Source organism: Siniperca chuatsi, linkage group LG20, assembly GCF_020085105.1.
Source record: "Siniperca chuatsi isolate FFG_IHB_CAS linkage group LG20, ASM2008510v1, whole genome shotgun sequence".
Lineage (NCBI taxonomy): Eukaryota > Metazoa > Chordata > Actinopteri > Centrarchiformes > Sinipercidae > Siniperca > Siniperca chuatsi.
This window is the reverse complement of record NC_058061.1, coordinates 3,564,444-3,578,458: the sequence shown is the minus strand read 5'-3', so window position 1 is coordinate 3,578,458 and position 14,015 is coordinate 3,564,444. Positions and strand designations below refer to the sequence as shown.

Below are 14,015 nucleotides of genomic sequence, written 5' to 3'. Positions count from 1 at the left end.
CAGTGGTGGAAGAAGTATTCAGATCCTTTACTTAAATAAAGAGCAATTTGAAGATAGTCCATTATGAGTACTTTTACTGAAGTAGGATTTTGAATGCAGGACTTGAACTTGTAATAGAGTATTTTTATTTCGTTGTATTGATCACTTAAGTGAAGGACCTAAATACTTCTTCCACCTGTGCTGTCAGATAAATGTAGTGCAGCAAAAAGTAAAATATTTCCCTCTAAAATGTAGTGAAATAATACTGAAGTACCCTAAAACTGCACTTAGGCACATTACTTGCGTAAATGATGACATTATTAGAAGTAGATGTGATCTCAGGGGCCGAGTTAAGAAAAGAACGTGCTGCTCTGCCTGATTTAAAGTAGATGATTATTAAAACCGTTATCGGCCCAAAACTAGACAAAAATAAATCCTGGACGGAGTCCTGACAAAAACCCATTGGTGGAGCAACATAAAAGGCAGCCGGGAGGTTATTGTGGAGTCCTGGCAGTCTGCACAGATCCTCTGCTGGATGGCTCCGAGCGCTGTGCACTGTGGCTTCAGAGGCTGAAGAGCCGATTTCTCCACTGACCTACTCTCTGTGTTGTGTGTGTGTGTGTGTGTGTGTGTGTGTGTGTGTCGTTAAATACCAGTGTGCTCGGGTAACCCTTCCTCTCCGCTGCAGCACTGGAGGGGTTGCCATGACAACTAATTTTTGGCCTAGATGGCCAGGTAAATTTAAAAAAGAGAAAAGAGAGACCGAGGCGAGATGGGTCAGGAAGGCTTCAAAGAGAACTCGTGAATGTGGGATGATGTGATCACTGATTTAATTTCTCAGTGCGGAGAGCGAGCCACGTACGAACCTCCTCTGTTCAAAGTCAGAAATTCAACAGTTTAAAAAAGCAGAGTTATTATATTTTTTCATCTTTTAGAGGATTTTTTTTTTCAGGAGGTGAGCTCCAGTTTTTAACTGGAAGAGTCAAATATTTAGAGTTTAAAGTAGTGTGGGGACGTCATTTTGTAGATTCCACTTCATTATCAGTGGTGGACTGTACATTTACTCAAGTACTACTTAAGTACAAATTTGAGGTACTTGTACTTCAGGCCTACTTGAGTATTTTCTTCTGATGCCACATGCTGCTTCTACTCTGCTAAATATAAAAATATAAATGATCTGAGTTACTTTACAAATTAAGATTTTAGCACACAAAACATGAACTTTTACAAGTGCAGCTGAAATTATTAGTTGATTAGTCGATTGACTATTAAAATTAATTGGCAACTATTTTGATAATCGTTTATCTTCTCCAAATGCGAAGATTTGCTGCTTTTCATTTTCATTATTTAAATTATTTAAATGTATTTTTAATTATTGTTCAACATGAGCTCCGGCTCCACCAGCTGCAGCAGCAACATCCTGCTTTACATTAATGCACGAGGAATAATAACCTGATGATAGAATATATAACAGTACAGCAGCCACAGGGACGTTTCACTGCACCAAGTACTTTTACTTTTATACTTTAAGTACATTTTCCTGATTAAACTTACATACTTTTACTGCAGTATCATTTATCTTCAAGTCATTATTAATCTTTGCAATGGTGGAAGGCTGGAGGATGCAAAAGGTGTGATCTCACCTGGACCTAAAATATTTATGGGGGGTTTAATGACGTGAAAGGTTTACACTCTGTTATTACACATACTGCATATTGCACAAGTTTTAGACAATAGACTCTCTTTAGCCATAAAAATATATAAATTAAAAATGTATTTAGTGTTCTCCACCAGACTGACATACCTGACTGTATGGAGAAAGCTTTGAAACAAACTTTAAACCACAATGCAGGGAGGTAACATTTTCAGAAAATACAAGTGAATGCCAATATTTTACTCTGTGGCTCCAAACTTCAGTTTATTGGAAAATTGTACATTATTTTTGACAAATTCTTCATTTATATGATGAAATGTCTTAAAAAAAAAAGCCATTCGTAAGAGTTTTTCTTAAGAATGTGGACATCTTACATGTGTAAAAATAAAATAAAATAAAAGGATATAAAAAAGATATTTACCTGAATAGTTTTATTTTAGAAATACATACATGTGGCTTCAAAAAAAAAACCCAAAATAATTATTTTTAAGATTTATTTATTTTTTTTTGCATTTTATTATATTTGTACAATATTATATTGTTAAATCCTGTTTCTACATTATGCCAGTAGGTTTTATAACAATCCCACAGCCGACTTGTAACCTCTTAATTGGAACAAAAACCTCGAGTTATCGCTTGTTTGAATCACCGCCCGGCTCGCACATAAAGTCACGCAAATCGAGCGCTCCCACAGCGATCACGACCACGCGGCAGGTGCGCAGAGTTTAAGGTGTTTTTTGGGGGCGGGCGGGAACGACCGTTTCGCCTAAAATGCCGCAGTTTTTAAACTTTAAAATGGCGGTCGAAAGATGACAGAAAGAAGAAAATTGGAACCAAATGTTTCCAAACTCGGGAAATGTGATTGTTTAGTTGTTTCTGCGGCGGTCGTCATCGTCAGGACGGGAGCGCGAGGATGAGCAAGCTAACCAAGCTAACCCAGCTAGCAAGCTAACCCAGCTAGCAAGCAGGAGCTAACTGCTAACGGTAAGTTTAGTGCTCTAGTGTTTGTTAATGGACGTTTTAAGACATGTTGTTATATTACATCCACGTGTTTGTTGTTTGTGTTTCTAGCTAACAGTTTGGTGTTTTAATTAAGCTGATGTAAGGGACTTCTGGCTGTGGTGTCTGTGGTTTGTTGGTCAGTTAATTGTTTTGAATTTGTGAGTTTCGTGATGGGTGTATTTTTATAATTGGTAGCAGGGCTGTAACTAAGGTAACTATTATTTTAATTTTGTGTTAATTGATTAGTTGTATACAAAATGTCAGAAAAAGTGGAAAAATAAAGTGTCCCAAAGCCCAAAGTGACATGTTCAAATAGGCTAGTTGTTGCAGCAGCATGAGGGCAGAAATAAGTACAGATGAACAGAGAAAGTAAAAAAATAAATAACTGGTATATAAAACCAAAATGTTAAAACAAGGTAAAAGTGGTAAAATTGTCGTCTTTAAGTTTTAATTGGTAGGTATCTTGTTGTGTGCCCGGTTGTATTTACAGAGCTGTGGGTTATTAATATTGCATTAATATTATTATTCCATGTGTTCATATATAATAAAATGTGTATTGTTTCTTTTGTTGGACAAAATAGAGCTGCAATGGCTAGTCTGCAACTATTTTGATAGTCTATTAGCCTAATTATGAGTAATTTCTAAGGGAAAAAAAGCCCAAATTGTCTGTCTGGCTCCAGCTTCTTCAATGTTTCTTCAGTCTCTTACAGTTATGAACTAAATATAAACTAATATCCTTTGGGTTGTGGACTTTTGGTTGGATTAAAAACATTTTTTTTTAAGATGTCACCTCGGGTTCTGGGAAACTTTGATGGACAGTTATAGATAAAACAATAAATCTAGAAAATAATCAGCAGATTAATTGATAAATGAAAATAATTGTTAGTTGCAGCTCCAGTATTAAACAAGTAATGCCACGTGTCTTTCCCAGCTACCGTGTTTGTTCGGTTTAGAGAAAGGAGTTTGTGATTTGTTCAGCCTCTGCAGCCTTTGCTCCATTTTCACAACAGCTGCACTCAGAAAAGCCACTGAGGGTAATCCTACTTCAACTCTCCTTTTTAAAATTAGTCTATTTGATGAATAGACTTCTACAGGTGTGAATCAATTGGAGTATTCGCACCTTGCTGCTGTGGTTTCCTTTCACAGTGAAAAGACGGTAGTAGAATCAGAATCAGCTTTATTGGCCAAGTATGTGAACACATACAAGGAGTGTGACTCCGGTTTTAAGTTGCTCTCGATGTTACACGCAGGTCCAAGAACAATTTACAGGAAGATAGAAAGACATACAGCTAAAAAAAAGGACGACAAAACATTATACACAAGTAGGTGAATAAATAGGTGTGTGTATATGTGTATTATAAGTCATTATTAACCTTTGTAATGGTGGAAGGCTGGAGGATGCAAAAGGTGTGATCTCACCTGGACCTAAAATATTTATGGGGGGTTTAATGACGTGAAAAGTTTTTTAGACTAAATATCTTAGTAGAGTAATAGACTCTCTTTAGCCATAAAAATATAAATAAAAATGTATTTAGTGTTCTCCACCAGACTGACATACCTGACTGTATGGAGAAAGCTTTGAAACAAACTTTAAACCACAATGCAGGGAGGTAACATTTTCAGAAAATACAAGTGAATGCCAATATTTTACTCTGTGGCTCCAAACTTCAGTTTCACAAACAAGTCTATATACAAGTCAAACTGTTTCTATAAATTGTAAACAAATACAAATAGTGCAAAGGAGTAAATATTAAATACTGAATGGGTAATGTAATAGATTATATACATGAGGTGTACAGTATTTGCATGTATAAACGTCTGAAAGCAAAGTGCAGCTTTGTCATTTGTTGTTTGTGGTCACCGTTATCTGTCCAAATCTGTTGATATCAGGCCGCTTATGAAGTTTTCTTTGGACCAAAAATGTAACGTTGACAATGGCAGGTGATTACTGTTGGTCTTTTGCTGCCAAACTCTAATGGGAGTTCTGCCATTATGGGGAGGGAAGCAGGACAGACCGTACACAGAGCAATCGCTCATCAGCAGCAATTTGCTTTTTGTAAATCATGTGTATGGCCCATATTGTCAGTTTGTTTTTGTTTTTTTGTTTTTTTTTTTTTATCTTGGAAGCATTTCATCATAAACCTTGAGAAAAACATAACAATCCTATCAAACATTTGCCATACAAATATCAAAAGCAAAAATAAAACTCTCTACAGGGATAAAAAACAAACCATAAAGTGTGATAAACTCACAAGAAACACACTTTTGAGCACCACTGACTCGCCATCTTAATATCAAAAAACTGATATAAACAGTATATCTGCACAGAACTATCAGACATTTTTCGTCCTCGAGATTTTATTCCAGGCAAAAAATGCTAGAAAATTAAGATGCTGGTGGATTTTAGTAGAGAAGCGGTTGAATGATGATATGTGCAATATTTCAGTTTCACTAGCACAGCAAAAATTGTAGATATTGACATTACTGCTTTGAGTCATGGGAAAGTATGAAAGTCAGAATATTGCTTTCCCCACCAATGACTCTGTATAACATTTACAGAAACAAGCGTAATTTGCAGAAAGGGAGTGTTAAATCAGTGGAGAAGAAAAACAAATAACTAGTATGGATCCAAAACTGTTCAAAATCTAAAAACACCATCCATAAACCATTGGCTTTTTTCTTTTGTTTTTGCGTGTGTGACAACAATAGTAGAGTAAAATTAAAATTGATTAATATAAAAAATAACAGGTCACATGAGACATCTGCACCTGTGCTAAAGCACTTTGAATATTTTTATTTGGTATATCTTTGGCTGAAAGTGTTACTAGTGTTAAAAACTTTGTAGAGAACAAAAATACAAAGAAATTGAATATTTATTCAGTAACTTTCAGCTAAACCACTCATTGTTGTTCCTGATTGATTGTAGTCAAGTCTCAGGTCTTTTGGACCAGGTCCGAGACAAATCTCAGGTCTTTTGGACCAGGTCCGAGACAAATCTCAGGTCTTTTGGACCAGGTCAGAGTCAAATCTCAGGTCTTTTGGACCAGGTCAGAGTCAAATCTAGGGTCTTTTGGACCAGGTCCGAGTCAAGTCTCCGGCCTTTCGGTCCGAGTCAAGTTTCAAGTCTTTTGCAATCAATGCTAGTATAAAAATTACAGTAGCACAATGGCCGAAATCACACCAAATACCTTTTTTTTTACTGGAAACAGGGCGTTTAACGTCCAGTTGCAGGTAATGAATCACAGCATCTGTATGTCAAATGGTTCAATGTAAACGCTCTGAATATTGTGGTGTTTCTGTACATCGCTGCTCCTGGTTTTGATCTTCACACATCTCTGTTTGGTCTCATTAAAACCAGCATCAGTGCTGATCGTGGGCCACTCAGCGCTTGTGTCGTGTTGAACAAAAATCCAAAGCCCTAAAAGGCAAATTTGAGTGCACAAATTATGATTTGTTGGGGTGGCATGGAAAAATAGATTATTTTCTAATTATTAATACAGCAAACAAATGAAAACATTTTAATAATAATCTTAGATATTTAACAAATAGGAAAAGGAGCTCTTTTTAATAACTGAAAGCAGTAACTAGCACATAAATAATTTGTGCGTCAGAATCATTTTCACGGCTGCAGGGAGGAAAATAGGCGATATATGCCGGAGAGGAGGAGAAACTATTGAGCTACTCGTATATAGACTAATTAATTTTATAATGAAAGGCTAATTTCTCTCATCCGACTTTTCAGTATTCTCCATTTTATTCTGGTGCCAGCAGCTGCAGGTGTACGTTAGGTTATGGAGATGTTGTGTGCCTCCTGGTTATGTTATTGATTTATTCGGCAGAGCTCCAAAAGGCAAAAGTGGAGCATTTTTTTCAATATTTATGGGTCACCAAGTCAGCTCTCCTCAGCTTTTTTTTGCCCTCAAGTCTTAAGTCAAGAGGAGTTTTCGGGCATTCAAGTCTAGAATATGTCGAGTCCTAATTTTTGCAATCCAAATCTCAAGTGTACAGCTCTGGTGACTGCAGAGTGCTCGTTTATCCTCTGAATGTCTTTCTGAAGTCCAGCAGCAGTGTTAAATCTGTCCACTCGGTCTAGAACTTGATTAAAACAACATAGTGGAGTGTTTACCTGACCCACTTTTGGGATGATAATTCACATTCAGGCAAGGATCAGAGTGTCTGTCTGCCTGATTGTTTGTGAAATCTAAATATAGAACCACTCAATTAAAACCAATGACAAACAAAAGGTGTTTTGAGCCACTTAACAGCAGAATCCAGGCAAACTCCAGCTAATTAAAAGACAGTTTGAGCCGCAGTAAAGTCTTTCATCCTGTATGGGAAAAAAAAGTATTTAATGACAGACTTGGCCAATATGTTAACAGACTGATAAGATGGCAAGTTTTAATGCTTTCAGTCTGGCTTTATATTGTTTTGTAGCAGGAGATCAAGGCTTTTGATGCTGTTGTTCAAGTAATTAAACCTATCAAGGTGTGAATGCAATTACTATGAAGCATACTTTTAATTAGATTTTCTTTGATGTGCTCTCCCCCTCTGCTGCGCTCTATCTACAGGATCTATCCAACTGTTTGTCTGGCTATTCAGAGATGCTTTATGTCCATTTAGAAAACTGTAGCCAACCTGTCACCTACAATTATGTTTGAATCAATTTCGGACACAACCTTGACCCGATCAATTAATGTAAAACCAATGACCCAAGTTGTACCCATTAGCTCAGATAGGCACAGGTTAAGGCCACACGACGGCTACGGGTAAATAAATAAGAGGAAAAAAAATGCAAAACAGTGCCGTGATGCGTGCTGATTGCCGAGCGAAAAGATCCTCCATGTTTTCAGTTTATCATATTTAATTTGTTTCCACACTCTCATTCATAGCTTTCTGAAATTGATTGTAGTTTTATTTGTCACATACTCAACATATCTCTACACTGTGCAGTGAAATGCTTTGTTGCCCCCTCCGGCGCTGTGCTTAACATAACTAACAAAATATCAAATACAATATACACAACAGCAAGAGATGGATAGAATTGTGTGAAAGTACAAATATATTAAAGGGATGCAAGGGAAGGGTGGAGGTATTTGTGAAGAGGAAACGTCGGAGGTGTAGCCTATCGGGAGCCGTGGCAGTGTCCTCGGTCAGGATTCGGATGGCTTGAGGGAAGTAGCCCCTCCTTGAACCTCTGTTTTTGGTCCTGTGACTGCGGTAGCGCTTCCCTGACCGCGGCGGTTCAAAGAGTCCATTGTTGGGATGGCTTGATTCAAATTTATTCACAGCATTGATTTTTAAATGTTTTGATAAATAAGCAACATTTTTACTGATGTTGTTACCTAACCTACGATTATGAGAAGTATATTATCCAGTCCAGCACACCTGCAGAGCAGCGCCACATTAAACTCCTATAACAGCACACCGCATGTCAAGTCTCAGGTTTTACCTTTTTAAGACTCGCATTTTGGTGTCTTTAGTCATCATCTGTGATGTGAAAACATTTCCACAAAGAAATAAGAAGTGTGCGTCTCCCTGTGGGGCTCTTGACGTCCCGCACTGGACGGTTGTTGCTGGTAGTTTAGCCGTCTTTGCTGCATTCAGCTCCTGAGCTGAGAGCAACGGAGGAGGGAACGCACACGAGCCGATTTTGATACGAGACTTAGTTTGTAAAAAAATGTACAGGCTGCCTTGCTGTTATCCTGCGTGCTTTGTGCACAATGATACAGCAAAAAAAATGTAAAAATGAGACCGTGCATTGATTTGACTGACAAAATGAGGTTCCACTTGGGGGCTTCTCCACTGATGATTCGACTCATTGAAGTTTAGGCGGCCTACTTTATTGATGCCCAGAGGGGAAATTTGCATGTTATAGCAGTACAAGAAACAGTCTAAGTAGGAAACCGATTAAAGAACTATTTGAAATAATAAATATTGTGCAAATTCCTTTATTAAAGCCCCTGTAAAGTGTTTCTCTGTAACATCTCTATGGCATAATATTAATGACTAAATAAGTAATAGTCAAAGTTAAAAGAGCATATTTAGGTATTAAGAGTTAACTCAGCTAATGTGGTTTGTGGACTGTGTGGTTTGATCAGATTTGATTGACAGTAACCAGCAACCCACCAACTGTCGTCTGATTCAAATGAGTTGAGAGAAATGAGAGGAGAAACAGAAATACAGAGATCTCTCAAGTGAAATAACTAAAACTGTTCAAAATAGTGTTTTCATGTAGGATCCCAGCTCATAGTAAGAAGCTGAATAAGGGCCTTTTCATTATTTGTGCTGTGGTTTGCTGTATTATAACTGATGTTTTTTCTTCAGTGCACCTTACCTAAAAATGTACTATTCACTCCTCCGCCCATTACAGTCCAGTTCAGCTCACCTGCAGTGCAGCCGCCCCACTCTCAACCCCTATAACAGCCTACATGACGCATGCTTTAATGCCTTTGTTCATCATATGCGACGTGAAAACATCAGATTTCCACTTTCAGAGATATAAAAAGGAAGAATCGTAGTGCACCACCGAGCATCTCTCGTGCCGGGCTGCTGACGGCCGAAGAGTCAATCACGCTGGACGGCAGAAGAGGAGGTTGTACCAGCATCTGGTTCAGAAGTAGTTTTGTTGACCTCTCTGGCAGTCAGCTAACAGAAAGGAGTATCGCTGCCCCCCCCGTTTACCCTTTACTCGGTTTGTAAAAGTTATAGCCTGCCATACTGTTATCCTGTGTTACTCTGTGCACAATGCCGCAGCAAGAATCATCAGCATTAGGGGGCAGCATTAATTTTTTTTTTACTCATTACAAGCACTTTTTGTGGGTTTACCAGGGACTCTGTCCTGTGCCCTGAACTCCCAAAGAGTGGCAGCCAGGAGACGTCCTTATCCTCATCCCCACATCCCCTTAGCTGCTTGAGTCCATGATCTCCAGCAGTGGAAGAATTACTCACATAAGTAAAAGTAGCAATACCACAGTGTAGAAATACCTTGTTACAACTCCTAAGTAAAAGTACAGTATTGGCATCAAAATATATTTAAAGTACTAAAAGTAGTCATGCAGAATGGCCCATTACAGAATAAAGCATGTTGTATTATATGTGTTGTATTCATCACTTTAATGTTGCAGCAGGTAAATGTGGAGCTAATTTGAATTACTTTATATACTGTTGTGTAGCATGTGAATTTACCCCACCGGTGATCAATAAAGTCCTATCTTAACCTATAATATTACAGCATCATTTATTTGTTAATTTTATATTTTATAATCTGAATCTGCAAAGTAACTAAAGTTATCAAATAAATGAAGTCGAGCAAAAAGTATTTACCTCTGAAATGTAGCGGAGCAGAAGTATAAAGTAGCAGTACATGACAGTACTCGAGTAAAGTACCTCAAAATTGTACTTAAATACAGTTCTTGACTAAATGTTACTTCATACCATTGATCTCATTCTTTGGTTTACTATCCAAAGCGTTTATTACCATAGGTGAGGGAACAGGAAGGCCCTTTATTTAATCAGCCTGTAATGGGACTCCACCATGATTCATTTTGCCCTAATTTGACACCAAAGGGGAACCTGAACAGTGCTGTCCTGGTGTGACCTCATTTGGGGAAAGTTAACTGGTGCCCCCCCCCCCCCCCCCCTTTTTTATTTCCGGCCCTGACCCCTCAGAGAGTCCGTGCACGTCTCTGCTGTCACCTAACTTGAACTGGTGTCCCTCTTCCTGACATCTGGCAATTTTCAGGGACACCACATCGGTCTCTTTGAAGTTCCCTACCCCTGCCTTTTCTCTGTGTCTGTGGGTAATGGCCGCTTCTCTGTGCGATGCTGCGTCCCGGATTTTATTATTCAGCTCCCCTGGCCAGACGTAGCGAGAAAGCAGCTGCTCTTGCTGTCACCAGTCAACCAGGAATCCATGAATCTGTAATTACACTGTCATCTCTGTCTGTCTCACTGCCTTTTTCACCCCTTTTCTGTACTTGCACTGTATTTATTCCTTCTGTCTTTCTGCTGTCTGTTTCTCTGCTTTGTCTGTCAGTCACTCAGCCTGTCAGCCTGTCCACCTGTCACCTCTCAGTCTGCTAGTATCCTCCTCCTCCTCCTCCTCCTCCTCTTACTTCCACAGGGGTTTCTTAACAGTCATCCTCTTCGCTATGCCTTCCTCCCTTCCCTGCTCTCCACATCTGAAAGGAATATGAATATTTAGATCCAGTGTTTTTTGTGAGGCTAAAACGTAAAAAGCGGACGTTAATTCAGAAAAGTAGTAGTAAACTTTCCCACCCATACATTAATCTTTTTCCCTGCTTATTCGCTTCACCTATCCCACACCTCTCGGTAATTACATCTCCTCTTTTCTCTCTTTTCAGGGTGTGATTTGTCTCTTGCTGAGCTGTGACTTAGTGTGTTAATTACCCCGCCGCCTATAGGAAAGTGCCGAGGATATCGCCGCAAAAAACGATGCTCAATGAGATTCCAGGAGAGTGAAACCAAGGCTGAGCATACATCATACTGATATGTTTTTCTATTGCCCACCTGTGGCATTGTGTGTGCGCAGCAAAGTGAGTCCCTCAAGGGCAAAGAGAAGAACGCCGTAGAGCATTATGGCAAGCACGGGAGCATCTGCGCTCTCAAGGTCCAGCAAGCGCTATCTTTAATTTATCGCTATGTTTTATTTACCAGCCAGTCAATTCAGGCCACCAAGCAACAAACAAGGCTCTGTATTGACTAGTGTACAGTGTTCTGCCCTGTACCCGCTGTACTCATGTCTGTTTATTTTTATTTTTCATTTATTTTACCAGGAAAGTTTAAGATCTAAGGTCTCTTTGAGAAACTCCTTTTTTGACCTTTTTTCCTTCTTGCTTCCTCTCTTCGATCCAGTTTTGTGGTGCCCAAACATTTCCTTACTCCCCTCCCCGGAGATCGTATTATCAGGTGTGCATGACATACAGCCCCTCTGACCCTGAACACACACACACACACACACTGTCTCATTAATTCATGGCCTTAGACTGAGGATTGAATTACAGCTGGTGCGAGTGCAGGATTTACTTTGACAATATCCTTTGCCGCGGAGACACACACACACACACACACAGATCAGCTGTGTCTGCAGTGTTTCATCACACATGCATACACAGCACTGCTCATGATATGCTATCAGTGTTTGCTATGCCATACTTTGCTTGCTGGTATTCATAATTCATTGCCACCATTAGTTTGTCTGCTGAAAGTATCAGAGAAACATCTGCATTCAGTTTTTTTTCTTTTCTGTATTCCTTTTCATCCCTTGATGAATTGCTTCCTCTCCTCCAGCTGCACAGGGAGAAGTGTCAAGCCCACATAGTGATATTGAATTACTGATAACTACAGTGTATTCCCACAGACGCATGTGAGCACATGATTAAAATCCAATGCGTATAATGACGGCGCTAAGATCAAAGGCATTTGCAATGGGGTGCAGGCCCTTTAAGAGAGACTGATCGGGGAGGGCTCTGCATCCATAAAACATGAGTTTATTCAGTGGCCATGCTAAGACATGGTTAGGAGCGCCTCAGCACTCCAGCGTGCTCTACCCGTCACAGACAGAGCATCCCTGTCCTGCAAAACGCTTCACCCACATGCTGACACAGCTCCGCCAGAAGCTGGGACATGGACGCGCCGAGAGTAAAGGGATAAAACTGGGGCGAGGGAAGACAGGAAGCAAGAAGAAACAGCAGTAGAAGAAGAGACTGAATGGAGAACAAACAAGAGGTTAAAGGCATAAAGAAGATAAGAGAGAAAGTGACGGCGCAGTAGAGGACAGTAAACAGGTGCATCGAGGTGGAGAATGGGCAATTCCTCCTTCCCAGGCATGTCCCCTCTCTCTCCGTCCATTCTGTAGTTGCAGGTATTTCTAACTTGAGTGCCCTTCTCTGGTGCTGGGAAAGTACCGCTGTTTACCTCTGCTTTGCCTCTCTTCTTCAGTGTGATGCTGTCTGTCTTTACCGCACATCTGTCTTTGCCTGCATGTTTTTGAAAGATGCATATGGTATCACTTTACAGAGTTGATGTACATTTTTGGCACTCAGGACTCTTATAGGAGATTTTTTTTTTTCCCCTAGCATTTCTGCAGTGTATGAATATAATTTTAAAATCTGGGACACTGAGTTGAAGCGTCTTTAAGTTGTTAATTTGGTTTGAGATGAAGCCTCTGATTGAGTAACTGTATCCTGTTATAATAATCAGTTTAAAGTGCTACAGCCCATTTGAAATACATTAGAAGTGTCTTTTTAAATGCATTTTAGTGCAGATATTGACAGGACGGAGTGCCTGAGAGGATTGGGGGTGTGAGTGTCTGGTGGTGTCGGTTGCGTCTGGCAGCAGCACTTGTTTACTGCCTGTGCGGCTGGGAGACTGTTGACGTTCTGGCTCTCTGTGGTTGGCATCTGGGGCGGCATGAAAGCTGGCTATTGATGGATGCACAGAGGCTGCTGTTGGTCAGAGAGATGGAAAGAGTGATAAAGACAATGCTGCTAGTTTGTTAGGCGATTTGCTGGATGTTAATGGAGTGGTTTTAAAATATAGAAGCAGTGAGCTCCACATGGTGAGTGTTTTGAAGACACACAGCCAGCTGTAACAACAAAAACTAATTTGCATCTTAAACATATTGAACTCAAAATAGGCATCAATCTTGTTTTTTAAATATTAAAGTGGATGAAACATTTAGGTAGGTTTGTCCTCCTTTTAAAAAAAAAAAAAAAAAAAAAAAAATCTGCATCATTACGTTTGAGTCACAGAGCTAAGCATCCGTTTTAATGAAAGGTAAATCCCTGACTAGGCAAAAAAAATAAAATCTATTCCCCTTGTAGATGTGATCAGTAGATTCAAGATGGTCAGCTAACCATCGTCACAACAGTCCTGTAGACTCTGGCAGGTGCGTATATAGCAGGGGTCCCCACAGGGTTTTATAGCGGAGGCGGGGCCGCTTTGCCTTTTTAAACAATGGCGTAACATAAAATAAAACATTAACCTTTTTAGATAAAAGAACACTGGCATAATTTCACACAGCAAATGTCATATTTAATGAGTGTGAGTTTGTGGAAGCCGTCATCTACTAACTTTTGGTAGCTTACCACTGGGGTTGATGGGGCTGACAGTCATCGACCACTGAGCCCTCTGCTATCGTAACATTGTGATTTAAAAGCCGCCGTTTATCACTTTGACTAGTATTTTAAAATATTTTTTATAATCATATGATCTGCTTAAGGAGGTAACTTAAGCGTAGTGTTGACCGTTCCTGCTGCAGCTTGCAGACCGTGGCCGGGAAGCACAGGGAAGACTTGGTTTTCCTCCAGGGCTGAAGTTGATGCTAACCACCTTCACTTTTACCCAGCAGCTGGGAGGC

The 14,015-nt window shown here is 39.6% G+C and overlaps 1 protein-coding gene across 3 annotated transcripts in view; it reads left to right on the top strand.

Annotated features, from left to right (window-relative positions):
• The first annotated feature begins 11,906 nt into the window (after positions 1-11,906).
• Positions 11,907-14,015, top strand: part of LOC122868031 (SRC kinase signaling inhibitor 1-like) — a 100,429-nt gene continuing 98,320 nt past the window's right edge. Inside the window, exon 1 of one of the 3 annotated variants that reach the window (XM_044179568.1) lies at positions 11,907-12,480. In XM_044179568.1, coding sequence (XP_044035503.1) covers positions 12,459-12,480 — 22 coding nt within the window. In that variant the 5' untranslated portion in view covers positions 11,907-12,458. The remainder of the gene's footprint in view (positions 12,481-14,015) is intronic. The other 2 variants (XM_044179567.1, XM_044179569.1) reach the window with 2 other exon arrangements.